This window comes from Gastrolobium bilobum, unplaced genomic scaffold (assembly GCF_033153095.1).
Source record: "Gastrolobium bilobum isolate Gb01-03AN ecotype WA unplaced genomic scaffold, APGP_CSIRO_Gbil_v1 utg2182, whole genome shotgun sequence".
Classification (NCBI taxonomy): Eukaryota; Viridiplantae; Streptophyta; class Magnoliopsida; order Fabales; family Fabaceae; genus Gastrolobium; species Gastrolobium bilobum.
The window spans coordinates 864,939-877,312 of NW_026899651.1; the positions used below are offsets into that span (position 1 = coordinate 864,939).

At 33.6% G+C, this 12,374-nt stretch overlaps 2 protein-coding genes across 2 annotated transcripts; both read right to left on the minus strand.

Moving 5' to 3' along the window:
- Window positions 1–3,506: 3,506 nt before the first annotated feature.
- Window positions 3,507–5,701, minus strand: LOC133292226 (uncharacterized). The gene is made up of 6 exons (XM_061490617.1): window positions 5,570–5,701; window positions 5,273–5,494; window positions 4,838–5,149; window positions 4,086–4,247; window positions 3,869–3,952; window positions 3,507–3,799 (listed from the first exon to the last, which is right to left on the minus strand). The coding sequence occupies exons 1-6, from the start codon at window positions 5,603–5,605 to the stop codon at window positions 3,692–3,694; spliced, it is 924 nt and encodes a 307-aa protein (XP_061346601.1). The 5' UTR covers window positions 5,606–5,701; the 3' UTR covers window positions 3,507–3,691.
- A 632-nt stretch (window positions 5,702–6,333) lies between these two features.
- LOC133292227 (uncharacterized) lies at window positions 6,334–10,063 on the minus strand. The gene is made up of 7 exons (XM_061490618.1): window positions 9,831–10,063; window positions 9,553–9,623; window positions 8,500–8,608; window positions 8,024–8,106; window positions 7,379–7,537; window positions 7,117–7,218; window positions 6,334–6,704 (listed from the first exon to the last, which is right to left on the minus strand). The coding sequence occupies exons 1-7, from the start codon at window positions 9,889–9,891 to the stop codon at window positions 6,552–6,554; spliced, it is 738 nt and encodes a 245-aa protein (XP_061346602.1). The 5' UTR covers window positions 9,892–10,063; the 3' UTR covers window positions 6,334–6,551.
- Window positions 10,064–12,374: the final 2,311 nt, after the last annotated feature.

Here is a 12,374-nt window from a genome sequence, read left to right on the forward strand (position 1 = left end):
ATTGTATTTGTAACAGTACAAACCAAGGAGATGTCGGACTATGATCAGGCACATGAGCATATATGTTATTTTCCCTATTCTGATGTTATTAATTTTTCCTTTTGAATTTGTTATTAGCTTTCTGTTAACACCCCTTAGTGAGTATATATGTCATAAGACAACACTAATGAAAATCATGAAGAAAAGGTTGTCAAATTCTCTCCCCCCTCAATTTCTTCTCTTCCCTTTTTCTTCCTCTCCCTCTCATGTTCAAGCCATCTCCTTGTATTAATCTGAGTTCTAGTAAGCATCCGCTACGGGTAGGCATATTGGTAGTACAATAATTTAGAAAGGAATCGTTATTGTTCTTGGGTTTGGATCACTTGATGCAAATTCTCGTGATCAATGCCGAAGTAAAGTAATGGCAAACGTTTACGACTATAGAACGCTGTAAGCATCTTTTGGGAATAAAACAGAATGGCAGAGGTATCTGTTTCAAGTACAAAGGTTTCATTAAAAATTGAGACCTTGTTAACAAGTCTTTCATAGTTGTCTTGTAAATGCATTCATTGCTTTTGATTACCAAAGAAACTCTTCCTTGGTCATTATATGCGATAGTAGCCTTAAAGAGTCCTTGAAATGCATCAAGTTGGGTGATCGAAGATGGATTAAACCAATCAGTACTAGCATGTATTTTCGTGGGGTCAGGGGAGACTTCGCTCACGGATACAAGAATGTTGTAATTTGGGAAATCCGTTTCACAAACAGTAACGCAAGAAACATAGCAAGAAAGAATAAAGAATCAGTACACCAGTATTTTACAGGTTCAGAAACTCAGGGTTAGTGAGTTTCCTACGTCCTGGGGCCTAAAGAGGGTTAAACGCCCTCTGATATCACACTCTATTCAGAGATCAAGAATCACAGGTATAGAGTTATGACTTGCATATACAACGATAAAGAAAACTAATCAAATGAAGAAAAAATCATATACAGAGCAGAACAACAAGAGCAAACAAACTTGAACGAAAAAACATCAAGCTTAACAGATCGGTAACCAATTATCAAAACCCAAAGAAAGGATGGAATAGACGTCACCAATCTTCACTAGACAGTAGAGGAATCGTAGTTCCTCTCACTGGATCTCCAAGCTGACAACCGTGAGCTTCACCGATCCTCCTTGCAGATTTGCCTCTCCACCGTTTGAGTATCAATCAGGATTGTGCACCGATCAAAAGAATCCCCTTGTTGAGCTGAACAAGGATCTCCAAAAACAGCATGTAAAGATACTCACTCTACAAGCTAGATTTTTCCCAAAACTCTCTCTCACAAACCCTAATCGATGAACTTTCAAGAAGATAAGAACAAGAGAGAGAGAAATGAATATCAGTGTATCAGTGTAAAAAATGCCACACACACATCAGCTAAGTTACCAAAGGGTTAATAAATCTTCACAATTGATAAACGACACCATATCAAATTAGTTGCTTAAAAGACCTTACAAAGGTAAGAGAAACTGATGTGTCAAGCAAAGAGATAATAGGGCCAAACAAATAATAGTAGTCATCAGCCCATTAAGGATGAATGCAAGTAAAAAAGGCCCAATGTTTTAGAGAAATACATACTACAAAGAACGTGCCCAAAAAATGTATAGATGACTGAGCAAAAGAACATTTAGACAGCTTTGCATGTAATTGACTAGAGGGAAGGGTTTGCGGGACCAGGGAGAGCCTAGAGCCATATTCTACAAACATTGTGTCTTAGTCAATGTACTCTCCTTAAGATGTGATGAGCTGGCCTTGCTGCGTTTAGGCTTAGAAGCATTGGGCCTGATACATGGTGGCTACATAATATCTGAACTGTTAAAACTATTTAATCATCTAACACAATCCAGATTCCACGGTGTGTTCTGTTTGGCTTTTTATTTTTATTTTTTTAAATTATTTAAGCTGGTTCACAATTCTACGATGCACGGACACTGACACGACACGCCGACACGTTAATTCTAAAAAATGTTATATTTCGATATGTTGAGACACGTTTTGATATTAAATAATATTTTTAATATATATATAATATAATTTATATTTAATACATATAACAGTCCATAATAAGTCGTATAACCAATCAAATATTCAAATTTCATATAAATAAAAATAATTTTTTATATCTTGTTAATTTTTAATGTCAAATTTTATAACAGAAAAAAATTGATTTATAAATCATTTTTTTTATGTTTAGTTAGTAAAATAAAATTAAGAGTAAAAAAAAAAAAAAAAAAACGCGTCGGATGCGTGTCGAAACGTTGACTGCGTGTCGAAAAAACGTGTCGGAACGTATCGGAAAATTGATCGCATGTCTTAAAATATTGATCGCATGTCGGACAGGTGTTAGAACGTGTCCGTGACACGACATGCATTTTTTTCCAAAAAGTAGCGTGTCGGGGTATCTGATGTTCACATTTATAGTGTTATTAACAATGTACGAAATATTTTAAGCAACTAGCATAAAAATTGACTGATTATGTTAAAAAATTAAAAAAATAATTAAGAGTAGCAATAAACTTTATTTAATTTAAAAGATTAAAAAATCTGAAAAAAGGTCTGTAGAAACCAATCGAGTCAATAAATGGACACACCCCAAGGCTATTACCCTCAATCAATTGTATAAATTAAACAGCCTTTAAAAACTATATATTTATCTTATTCCTTTCTTATAAAAATTAGTAAAATTTTAGTTTTAACTTCACGACATAAATTCCGCTCTTATCAGTCTTGTCAAATACACACATTATTATTCCCTTGTGCGGTTGTGCCCTTCTCAAACATAGGAATATTTATGGGGGTAGAACCGAATTTCCATCATCTGTATATGCTCTTTGTTTGCATAGTCACTTGATGATATGAATGAAGGTTTAAAAAAAAATAAAAATTGTTACCACAAACCATAGACATTTAGATTTCTAAACCTTAGAGGAAGTACAAGAATGAATCATGAGAAAGAAAAATCCATCAAGCTTCCATGTATAGATAATCTGTATGGTGATAACATACAGGATACAATGTATTAATATCCATTTCTATAGTGGTTACCCTCCTTTTCTGTCATCTTTTTTCATTATTGGTACACTTCAGTGACCTTCATCCACTTGTTCTATCCAGATATATTATTCTTTGACATGATACGAGGACCCAAACATTATGGACAGGAAAAAAACAAAAAAACAAAAAAAAAAATCAAGGACATGAAACATGACTTCATTCTACCAATTAAGAGCTCCCAAAGTTGTTGGAGGTCGTTCTAGGACTGACTAAAAACTAATTAGGGCAAGTTGCAAGTTTGAGGTTCAAATTCTTCTCCATTAGGCATAAAATGGCCCAAGAAAAACTATATATACCTATTGTCCTGTCAAGGAGTGTTTATGAATGCTGAAAATTTTCTTTTATCGTGATTAGGTGCTTATGCAGATCTTTCCTATTTCCTATTTTGCTTTCTTTTTTAAATTTTGACCTGACAAAAGCAAAGACCTGACCAATTTATTCAACTCAACAGATGTGACTATTATACACCACACCCAGGTTTGTGCATATCAAATACAGAAAGCTGAGAAGTTATTTTATGTGATAAAGTATCATAATATCTCAGCACTCCAATTACAACTCTTGTCATATGATACATATATTGGTGTAACATCTCTGCAACGGTAGGAACATGACTAGACCAGAAGACACCCTTCCATCACCGTAACAGCCTTCCCACGCAAAAGCACTCTTTGGTTCCTCTCATCAAGATGAATATTCAGAACTCCCCCTCTTGGCGATGCCTTCACAAATGCAATCTACATTTAGTACGACAATGGCAAAGACATTCACAATGAGTGAAAGAAGAGTACCTGATAAGCATTGAAATCACACTTCCCCAGCTTCTTGTTCCAGTAGGTTGCTAAGGCACAATGTGCGCTCCCAGTAACAGGATCCTGAAAGGAAATACGAGTTATTTAACATAATCTCATTCATTCATTCTATTTCCATATAAATGACTGAAATGGAAGATTGGACTTGTTTTTATATATTGGAGGAACATTATAGTCATAATTCTTAGCCACTGACCTCATTGATTCCATTTTTCGGGGAGAAGAATCGACTGTAGAAGTCAAATCCCGATCCTGGAGGAGCAATCCCTGAAACAATTATCCCCCTTGCAGGACATTTAACTATTGCATCAAATTGTGGCTGTACTTCTGTTACATTTTTTCCGGATGTGACTTCAACCTAGGAGAAATGATAAGCTTCATAATGTTTGATGTAAACAAATTGCTCAAAACACATACATGTTATTTTGAGGTAAGATTAGTGTATCATGAGATTGTTAGAAGAGCTTGGGCAGAAAGCTCTGAGAAAGAAAGGGAAACTAACAAACTGATTCTGTTATTACAATTTTTGCATGCCTTACAATTCATAGCTAATGACTATATATATGCAATGACTACTTCATGACTAATACAACAGAATGTAACCACCCTTATCCTACTCAATATTACAATAAGCCTAAAACATCGGATGCTACCATACTACAGCTAACAGATACTTATATGTCACGCCACTAAATACTACAAAATCCCTCAACCTATTTGAATGCTGCCTTTCTCTTCTAGATACCCTTCTCGTAACAGAGATATATACTGTTCTATTTTCTAATATTCAAACAGATTAACATATATGTAGGAGAAAATAACAATGAAAAATAGTCATCACCAGACACCAGTATCGCATGGATATGTTGTTTCCTTGGAAATAATTAAGCTGTAATTTAAGTGTACAAGACAATAATGAAAAAGGAAGAGAGAAGATATAGGAATTACAAGTAAGTCATCTCCAATTTGTGACTTCTTTATATCAATTATGGAAGCACCGTTCAATGCCCCAGAAATTAGTGAAGTCTCATCAAAGTTGACCTCTGTAATAGGGTCAGCAGGAAAATCCAATTCAATATAAAATCCATCCTCATCTTTACCATTTTGCAAGTTTGAGGCACCAGTGATATTGATAGCCGGGATTTTTTTGGCAGTTAATACTCCAGATAGTGTCACAAACTCAATAATATTGGCATCCATCAAATCAGATGAAAATAGAGTGTGTGCAGCAGCTAATGTGGCATGGCCACAAAGTTTCACCTGCATAAGGTTCCTATTAATGTTAATAGTTTAAATAAGGCATTTAATAACTCATGGAGCTCAAAGAATTTCATCCAATATGAAAATGGAAGCTATTAATAATCATGAATACATTCAATTTACCTCAGTAACAGGAGTAAACCATCTGAGATGAAAACGGGGATTAGAGTTTCCATGGAGCGAGTTAAGGTTGTCATCAGACTCAGCAATGCGAGTTAAGTAACAGGTTTCGGAGATATTGAACTCGGCGGCAACAGATTGCAACCAGTGATGGTCCCTATCTTCCTCTAAGAAACACACAGCTGCAGGGTTCCCCTTGAACGCTGACTCAGTAAACGCGTCCACCTGCTTATCTAACTCAGATCACAATAACACGGTAATTAACAAAAACAACAACATAGTTGGCAGAGAGGAACATACCACCGAGTATTTGACAGGTTTCTTAGCCATCGACATACGAACAGCGGTCTCAACTCCGAACTGGTAAAACTGGTTAAAGCTCCAACCACTCCACAGCCGCCACTAACTTTTTCCATTGGGATTTTATCACTAATAATGTACATTTTTTTAAACAACGAATACTACCTTACTCCATCTTTATATTACATTATTTTGTAGTCAAAGAATTGTTAAAAATTCTCTTACCACTATAATTAATTTCCTTTAAAAAAAATTAAATAATAATGCCGAAAAGCATATTATGTTTTATTTCCGATCACCGGTACTAACCTATGAAAAAAATTTATGTCCTTTTAAAGGCCACAAACTTAGATCCTTTTAAAAGAGATAGACAAAAAAAAATGAGACTAATATATTTATTTTATTTTTTTCTAAGAAACCTACATCTCTTTGTGTCTATCACTCTCTTAAAAATGTTTTGTAAAAAGACACACATTTTTTCCTTAACCTATCAAACTTAGATCCTTTTATATTTGTGTTATTTTTGTGAAATAATTTTACACATACAAATTTTATTTTATAATCATATTTAGTCTCATGTATTTTATAATCATATTTAGTCTCAATAGGAGAGAGAAATAAAAAATATAATTGAGATTATAATCTAACGGTATTAAAGATTCTAATCTAACGGTATTGAAGGGTAGTAGACAAAAATAAGCAAAAAAAATAATAGGTAGAATAACCTATCCCTATAAAAAAAATCATGTAAGATCCAATTTCTTTCAAATATGATATTTATTAAAATCAGATTTAATCAGCTACAACATTGAAAACCAACAATCAACAACTTATGTTGACTGGTGGTATCAACCAATAAAGTACAGGTCGGCGAACTAATTTACAGTGATGTTCTGGAATAATAAACAACATTGTACATTGTTCATCGGGGTGGATGCCCACAGGTTTTATTGTGTATGGACAACTGCTGTGGCTGAAGAAACTACCAAATTCCTTCCTTGGACATTTTCAGAAAATGGGCGAGGGTGATGTTTGGGAGCTCAGGAGAACCCCTTTTCTTCTTCTTTATCCTTGTCATCTTTGACGACTCAACGCCATCCGAATCTGTCACTGTATCTGAGGCCAGGTTGTAGAACTGTTCACAAAATATTCCAACAAAATTAAAATTTTACACTCGGGATATACAACAGTAACGATAGTTTGGATGTTAATGTGTCCGGGGGGTAATTAATTGGATGTTACCATCTAAATTAAGTACCCTCTCTCAAACACAACCACTAGTTTGTTTGATGTAAAATATCTTCATGGAAATATTTTCCGATGTTTAGGGTGTGAAACATTTTCTGTTGTTTTGTTTAAAATAAAAAAATTATATTATGATGTTTGGGGTAACATTCAAAAAGAAAAAGAAAAATTGTTTTTCAAGTTACAATCCATTGAGGGAGGAAAAAGTTTCCCCAAGTTGTGCCACAATTTTCTCGACATTAACAGGGAATAGAGCATCGAGTTTTCACCATTAACAAAGGCAGTGGCATATCTGATATTACCTCACAAACACCATGCAGTAACAATCTATGAAAAGGATCCTGAATTCGTAGTTCAAGAACATCTCCATCTGTGCTTTCTGTTATGAAGACTCGTACACATTCCTAAAAGAAGAAAAGAAAAATGTTCCATGTAAATGCCAAGAAACATATTTGTAATTATAGCAATTGGAAAGCACACTAATAGTATAGCCCATTAGCCCCTTTCCTGTGTAACATGGTGATTTAGGGATGGAGAGGGGTAAATGACTATTCAGATATATACCTCATAACCCTCTATGAGTTCAGAAAGAGAGCTGCGGCGAAGTGCCTCTCTTGTTCTACAATCAACTCTATGCCAACCATTCAACACTGCCATCTTGTCAGCATCAATGTGACCTTTCCTCTTTTCTACAGAGTTTTCTAGGGCACGAATTATACTAACCTACCAAAACAATCAAATCCTATAGTGAGGTGCTAATCAGTTGTCATCACATCACATGAAGATATAATCAAAAATGCAATTACATATGCCAACCAAGTACAGAAATCAGCAAAGAGATTATGCTTTCAGCTAGATCTAAGCTAATCTCAATCCTAATGTGCACATGCACACATGGCGCGATACCCACACAAACCACTACATATATATACACATCATGCATACGGCATACCTTCACTGCACTATCAGGCTCTCAAGCACCATTACAATGTAAACACTAGTCACAACACAACCTATATGACACTCAGACCCATCCTAAATAACTGCTAAAGAAAATTGGGAAATTTTAAATTTACAACTGGTAATTGCTGACAAGTAAAGGCCATGAGTAATATTAGTACTGCTTGTATTGCAGGTGTGCTAAATTGCTTTCTTAAGGAGTAAAAAAATTCAAAGATAATGTCTACAAATAAGAGAAGAAAATATAACCTCCTTATCCATGTCTATGTTCCTGAATCTGTCCCACTCCTCCACATTAGTCATGCAAAATGTTGAAGGTGGAACTTCGCCCCCTTTAAGATGAACCCAATCATTAGTAACATGGAATAAAAAGGGAAAGACCAGCTAAAACACAAAAAAGGAGAGAAAGAATAAATCGGATAATGACCAATAAATTATAATAAATATCATGAAAGTTTGAAGTCAGTTAACTTTCAAAGTGTCCTGCAGATTTGACATAAATTTTGAATGTGAAAATGTGACCCCTTTCATTTCCATGCACTTAAACAGTGACAAAGCATGCACACACAGAAGAAAACCACATAAATTTAGTAAGCTCTCATGCATGGTGCAATTCAATTCTTGTTTGCCTAAATGCAACCATAATCTCAGCCAAAAAATAGGCAGCCATAGAAATGCTATGAATTCAATGAATAACACATACATCAGCTGACTCAAATAATTACCCCAAGGTGGTGGAGCAAATAAGCCTCGAATTTCCTCAGCATTTAAACGCGGTACTAGTTCCATCAAGAGACGATCATTTAACCACCTACGAGACCTTCGATTTGTGACCTGAAACAGGTAATGTTGATCTCAAGTTAATTCGTAAGCTGATAATAAAGTCATATAATTGATTTCTTGTAATTGTTATAACTCTGAAGAAGTACAAGTATGCGTTCATATAAGCAAGCTTACAAGATTTAAATCAACAAATAGCAAAGATCAGCCTCATAGGAGATCCACATATAATGTAAACAAAAACACAAGTAGGTAGCCTTGCAGTATATCACTGACACACATAAATTCAGCTCATAGATATCTACATGTGACACAAAACTTCATAAAAGGAAGTGAGATCCACAAAACAGTCAATTTGTAGAAAGCAATTGTTCAACTGCAGTTAGCAAATGTTTCCTTATAAGCTATTTTAAAGTACAATAGTGACATACAGAGTACACATTCTGCTAATAATATCTTCATTAAATGAGTTCATTTAGAAAACGGATTCAAATAAGAAAATTATTAAACTACTTAAAATTAGTTAAGACTAAAAATAGTCAAAAAGACAAGATTTTTTATTATACTTAGAAACCAATCAGAAACTCTGGTTTGCTTCATTTAAACCTTAAAAAATAACAACTCAATTCCAAAACACCATACACTCCCTCACTGGTTTCATATTGTGATTACTACCCAAATGTCTAAATGTGATGATTTTTTTGCAAGTCCATGAATGTCGACAGATACTTGGGCCCGAGAGGCCGAGACAAAAAAAAAAGAAAAAGGATAATGTTAATCAGTTTCCCCAATGGATAAATTTCCATAGAAAATAGCTATGAGACACCAATATTGAAAAATGTCACAGTTGACAGAGACAGTAGAAAATATATGAAATTAAAACCAGGGAAATTAAGACACAACTACAAATTGTTTTTTTCAAAACAGAATGAGCAAAAGTAATGAGTATGGTTGCAAATGGAATACAGAGAATCAGTGAATGGGCGCAAACGAATAACCTTTCCGGTCAAGCTTTCAAGGAACTCAATCTTCTTTTCAATTGACATCCCACTGGATTTCGCACCGTCACCTGTTCATTTTTCAACAAAATTACCACATAAATTCAAAGCATGAAGAACATCGATCTGCCTACGCAAAAAGCTCAAATTTTCTAAAATTAAATAAACTTTAAGATCAACTCAAGAAGCACGAATTAAATCTCCGTATAAGCTTGGAACTTTGAGAACAATAGTTGAATTAAAAAAAGAAAAATTAAACAAAAAGAAAAAATGGTAACCTTGTGGAGGGTCTATGAAAGAGGGAGAAAGGAGAAGGTCGAGTTCTCTATGAAGCACCATGATTAGTTGACGATGGCAGCAACAAGCAGATCAAGGAATTGAAATCACAGAGAAGATTGAAAAGAAATGGATTAGGATAATGTGCAACAATAAATCAGAATCTCACACCCCTTAAAAATAACAATACAAGAGTTTTTTTTTTTTTTTTTAAATAATCAGGGGATGAGGAATATTCTTGTGTTTGTGGAATACTTCTATGCCTGAATAGTGATGGTGTTCTTCAAGTGCACGTAATGGATCGGGCTCAATATGCCACGTTTTCTGACTTCTTCTAAGATAGGCTTGGGCTGTTTTTTTGGACCAGTATTCTGGGCTTTCTCGAAGAGATGACAGTGGATATTCTTTAATTATTCTACATTAATGTTTTCCAATCAAGATAAGCTCAAACGTATCAAATTTTTGAGGAGAGATATTCTCACTCCCAAAATTTTTCACTATCTACTTACTACTTATCTAATCACCATTGGATTAACATTTTCTCTCTCTTCAAAATTTTTTTAACATTCTCTCTCTTTGATCCAATGATGTTGTGATGGGTAGTAAGTTAGTAATAAGAATTTTTGATAGTTAGAATATCCTCGCTCCAAATTTTTACTAGGGGTCGTGCAAGTTTAGCATTTGAAAGTCAAAATTTATGGTTGGGATCTTGGGCAAATGTTAAAGTTGATAAACTTTTGTGTAAGGATAGTTTGGGGGCTTTGTAAAAATCTAAGAATGTGTTTTGGATTAAATTTTTATAAACCTACTTTTGGGTAAACTTAATTCTGCTGCTTAATTTTTTTTTATAGATTCTGCTGCTTAATATTGATCACAAATGAGTCTTTATATTGACTTATGTTTAGAAAAAATTTATAAAAATATTTTTGATAAAATAAACTTTATTGAAACAGTGTTACAAAAGTTACTTCTTTTCAAAATAACGACTCCATTCAAAAATTCAGGCATAACATCAAATGTAACAAGTAATAAAATACACAATTAACACAATCACATCATATAATGATAGATAGATTCATAGATTTATTCTTGAATATGAAATATTTATACACTAGACATAATATTCAATACCTATCATTTTCACATAGCATGTTGAAAACAAAGCGGGGAGGGTCACTCTTTCAAAAAACCAACAGGAGCTACACAAGTTAGAAAAAAATGGAGTAAGAGCTGAGTGTGTAATATGTAGAATTGAAGATAAGGGTAGAGTGGGAAAAAAAATTGCCAGAAATCCCCGTACACTAAAATGCAAACAAATATTTAAAAAAAAAATGGTAACAATAATTTTTTAGTAAATGAAACTCCCACAGGTTATGCAAATGTCCACTCGAACATGAACTTAACCAAGAATGCTAAAAATATGTGGACTTTATTTATTACATATTATATGGATTTAATATTTCTCGTGACGTAGCGTATATAAAAATGTATATAGTCAATGTAAAAAAAAAAGAGAAAAAAAATATAGATCTTATATATTTTTATACATATGTAAAAAATAAATTTATTTTTTATAACATAAGAAACATTAAATTTATTTTATATATATACAATCTAATAAATGGATAGATAAACAAATACATGATAATAAAAAAGTTACTATTCAGGATACCAAAAACAAAAAAAGTTACTAATCTAAAAATAGCTTAACTTGAAGTTTTTTCTAACATTATAGTGTTTGGCAACTCCCATAAACATATTTTTAAAGGAAAAAAAAATTTCTTATACAACAACAGATGGTTGTTCTCATGTCACTCTCTCTTCTATCTCCACACTCGTAATTTTGTTTTTCAAAGTGAATCCCACAACCTTTTTTTTTTTTCTCTCCGTTGCACATCTGCAATAATAGCAGAAGTTGCAAACTCATTTTTAAAAAGCCTTATTTTAATAAATAATCTAAAATTGCACTTAGTTTATATAAAAAGAAAAAAAGAAAAAAAAGGATAATTTAGGTAGTTAAGTTCCCATATAACATTTTGTTTAAGAAGGAGGTTATAATCGGTATTTCAAACGAATCGGACAACAGAGACCATAGTACAATTGGCAGCACTGCACATTGTGTGCGTTGTTGCATGTACGTACCCAGCCATAACAGAGCAACAAAAAAGCAGAACAGAAACAGAGCACCCCTCGCATTCTCATCCCCATTTCTCTCTGCAACAAAACCCTAGTCCCGGTTACTCACTCTCCCTCTTTCTTCTTTTCATTATATCTGCAATATTTTCCCTTCTTTTTTTCTTTTTTAAACTTAAAACTATTGCTTTGGCTGCCAAAAAAATTCAATCTTGTCACATTGCATAATACCCTTTTTCTTTTCTGTGCTTCTCTTCTATTGGTAGTGAGAAAGTTCTTGCCTTGACAATTTTTTTGTTTTTTAGTTAAATAGTGTATATAATCTATTGTATGTTTTTCTCTCCCTTTTCATATATGATTTGGTTGCAGATGGTATAAAGTTTTTTTCTTTTATTCTTTTTTGTAATGTGGTA

Coding starts and splice junctions, on each gene's coding strand:
- LOC133292226 (XM_061490617.1), bottom strand. CDS start 5,605: ATGTCGATGGCTAAGAAACCTGTCAAATACTCGGTG. Junction 5,150..5,272: donor GGTTTACTCCTGTTACTGAG/GTAAATTGAATG, acceptor AACCTTATGCAG/GTGAAACTTTGTGGCCATGC. Junction 4,248..4,837: donor AAATTGGAGATGACTTACTT/GTAATTCCTATA, acceptor CATTTCTCCTAG/GTTGAAGTCACATCCGGAAA.
- LOC133292227 (XM_061490618.1), bottom strand. CDS start 9,891: ATGGTGCTTCATAGAGAACTCGACCTTCTCCTTTCTCCCTCTTTCATA. Junction 7,219..7,378: donor AACTCATAGAGGGTTATGAG/GTATATATCTGA, acceptor TTCTTCTTTTAG/GAATGTGTACGAGTCTTCAT. Junction 6,705..7,116: donor TACTGCATGGTGTTTGTGAG/GTAATATCAGAT, acceptor TTTTGTGAACAG/TTCTACAACCTGGCCTCAGA.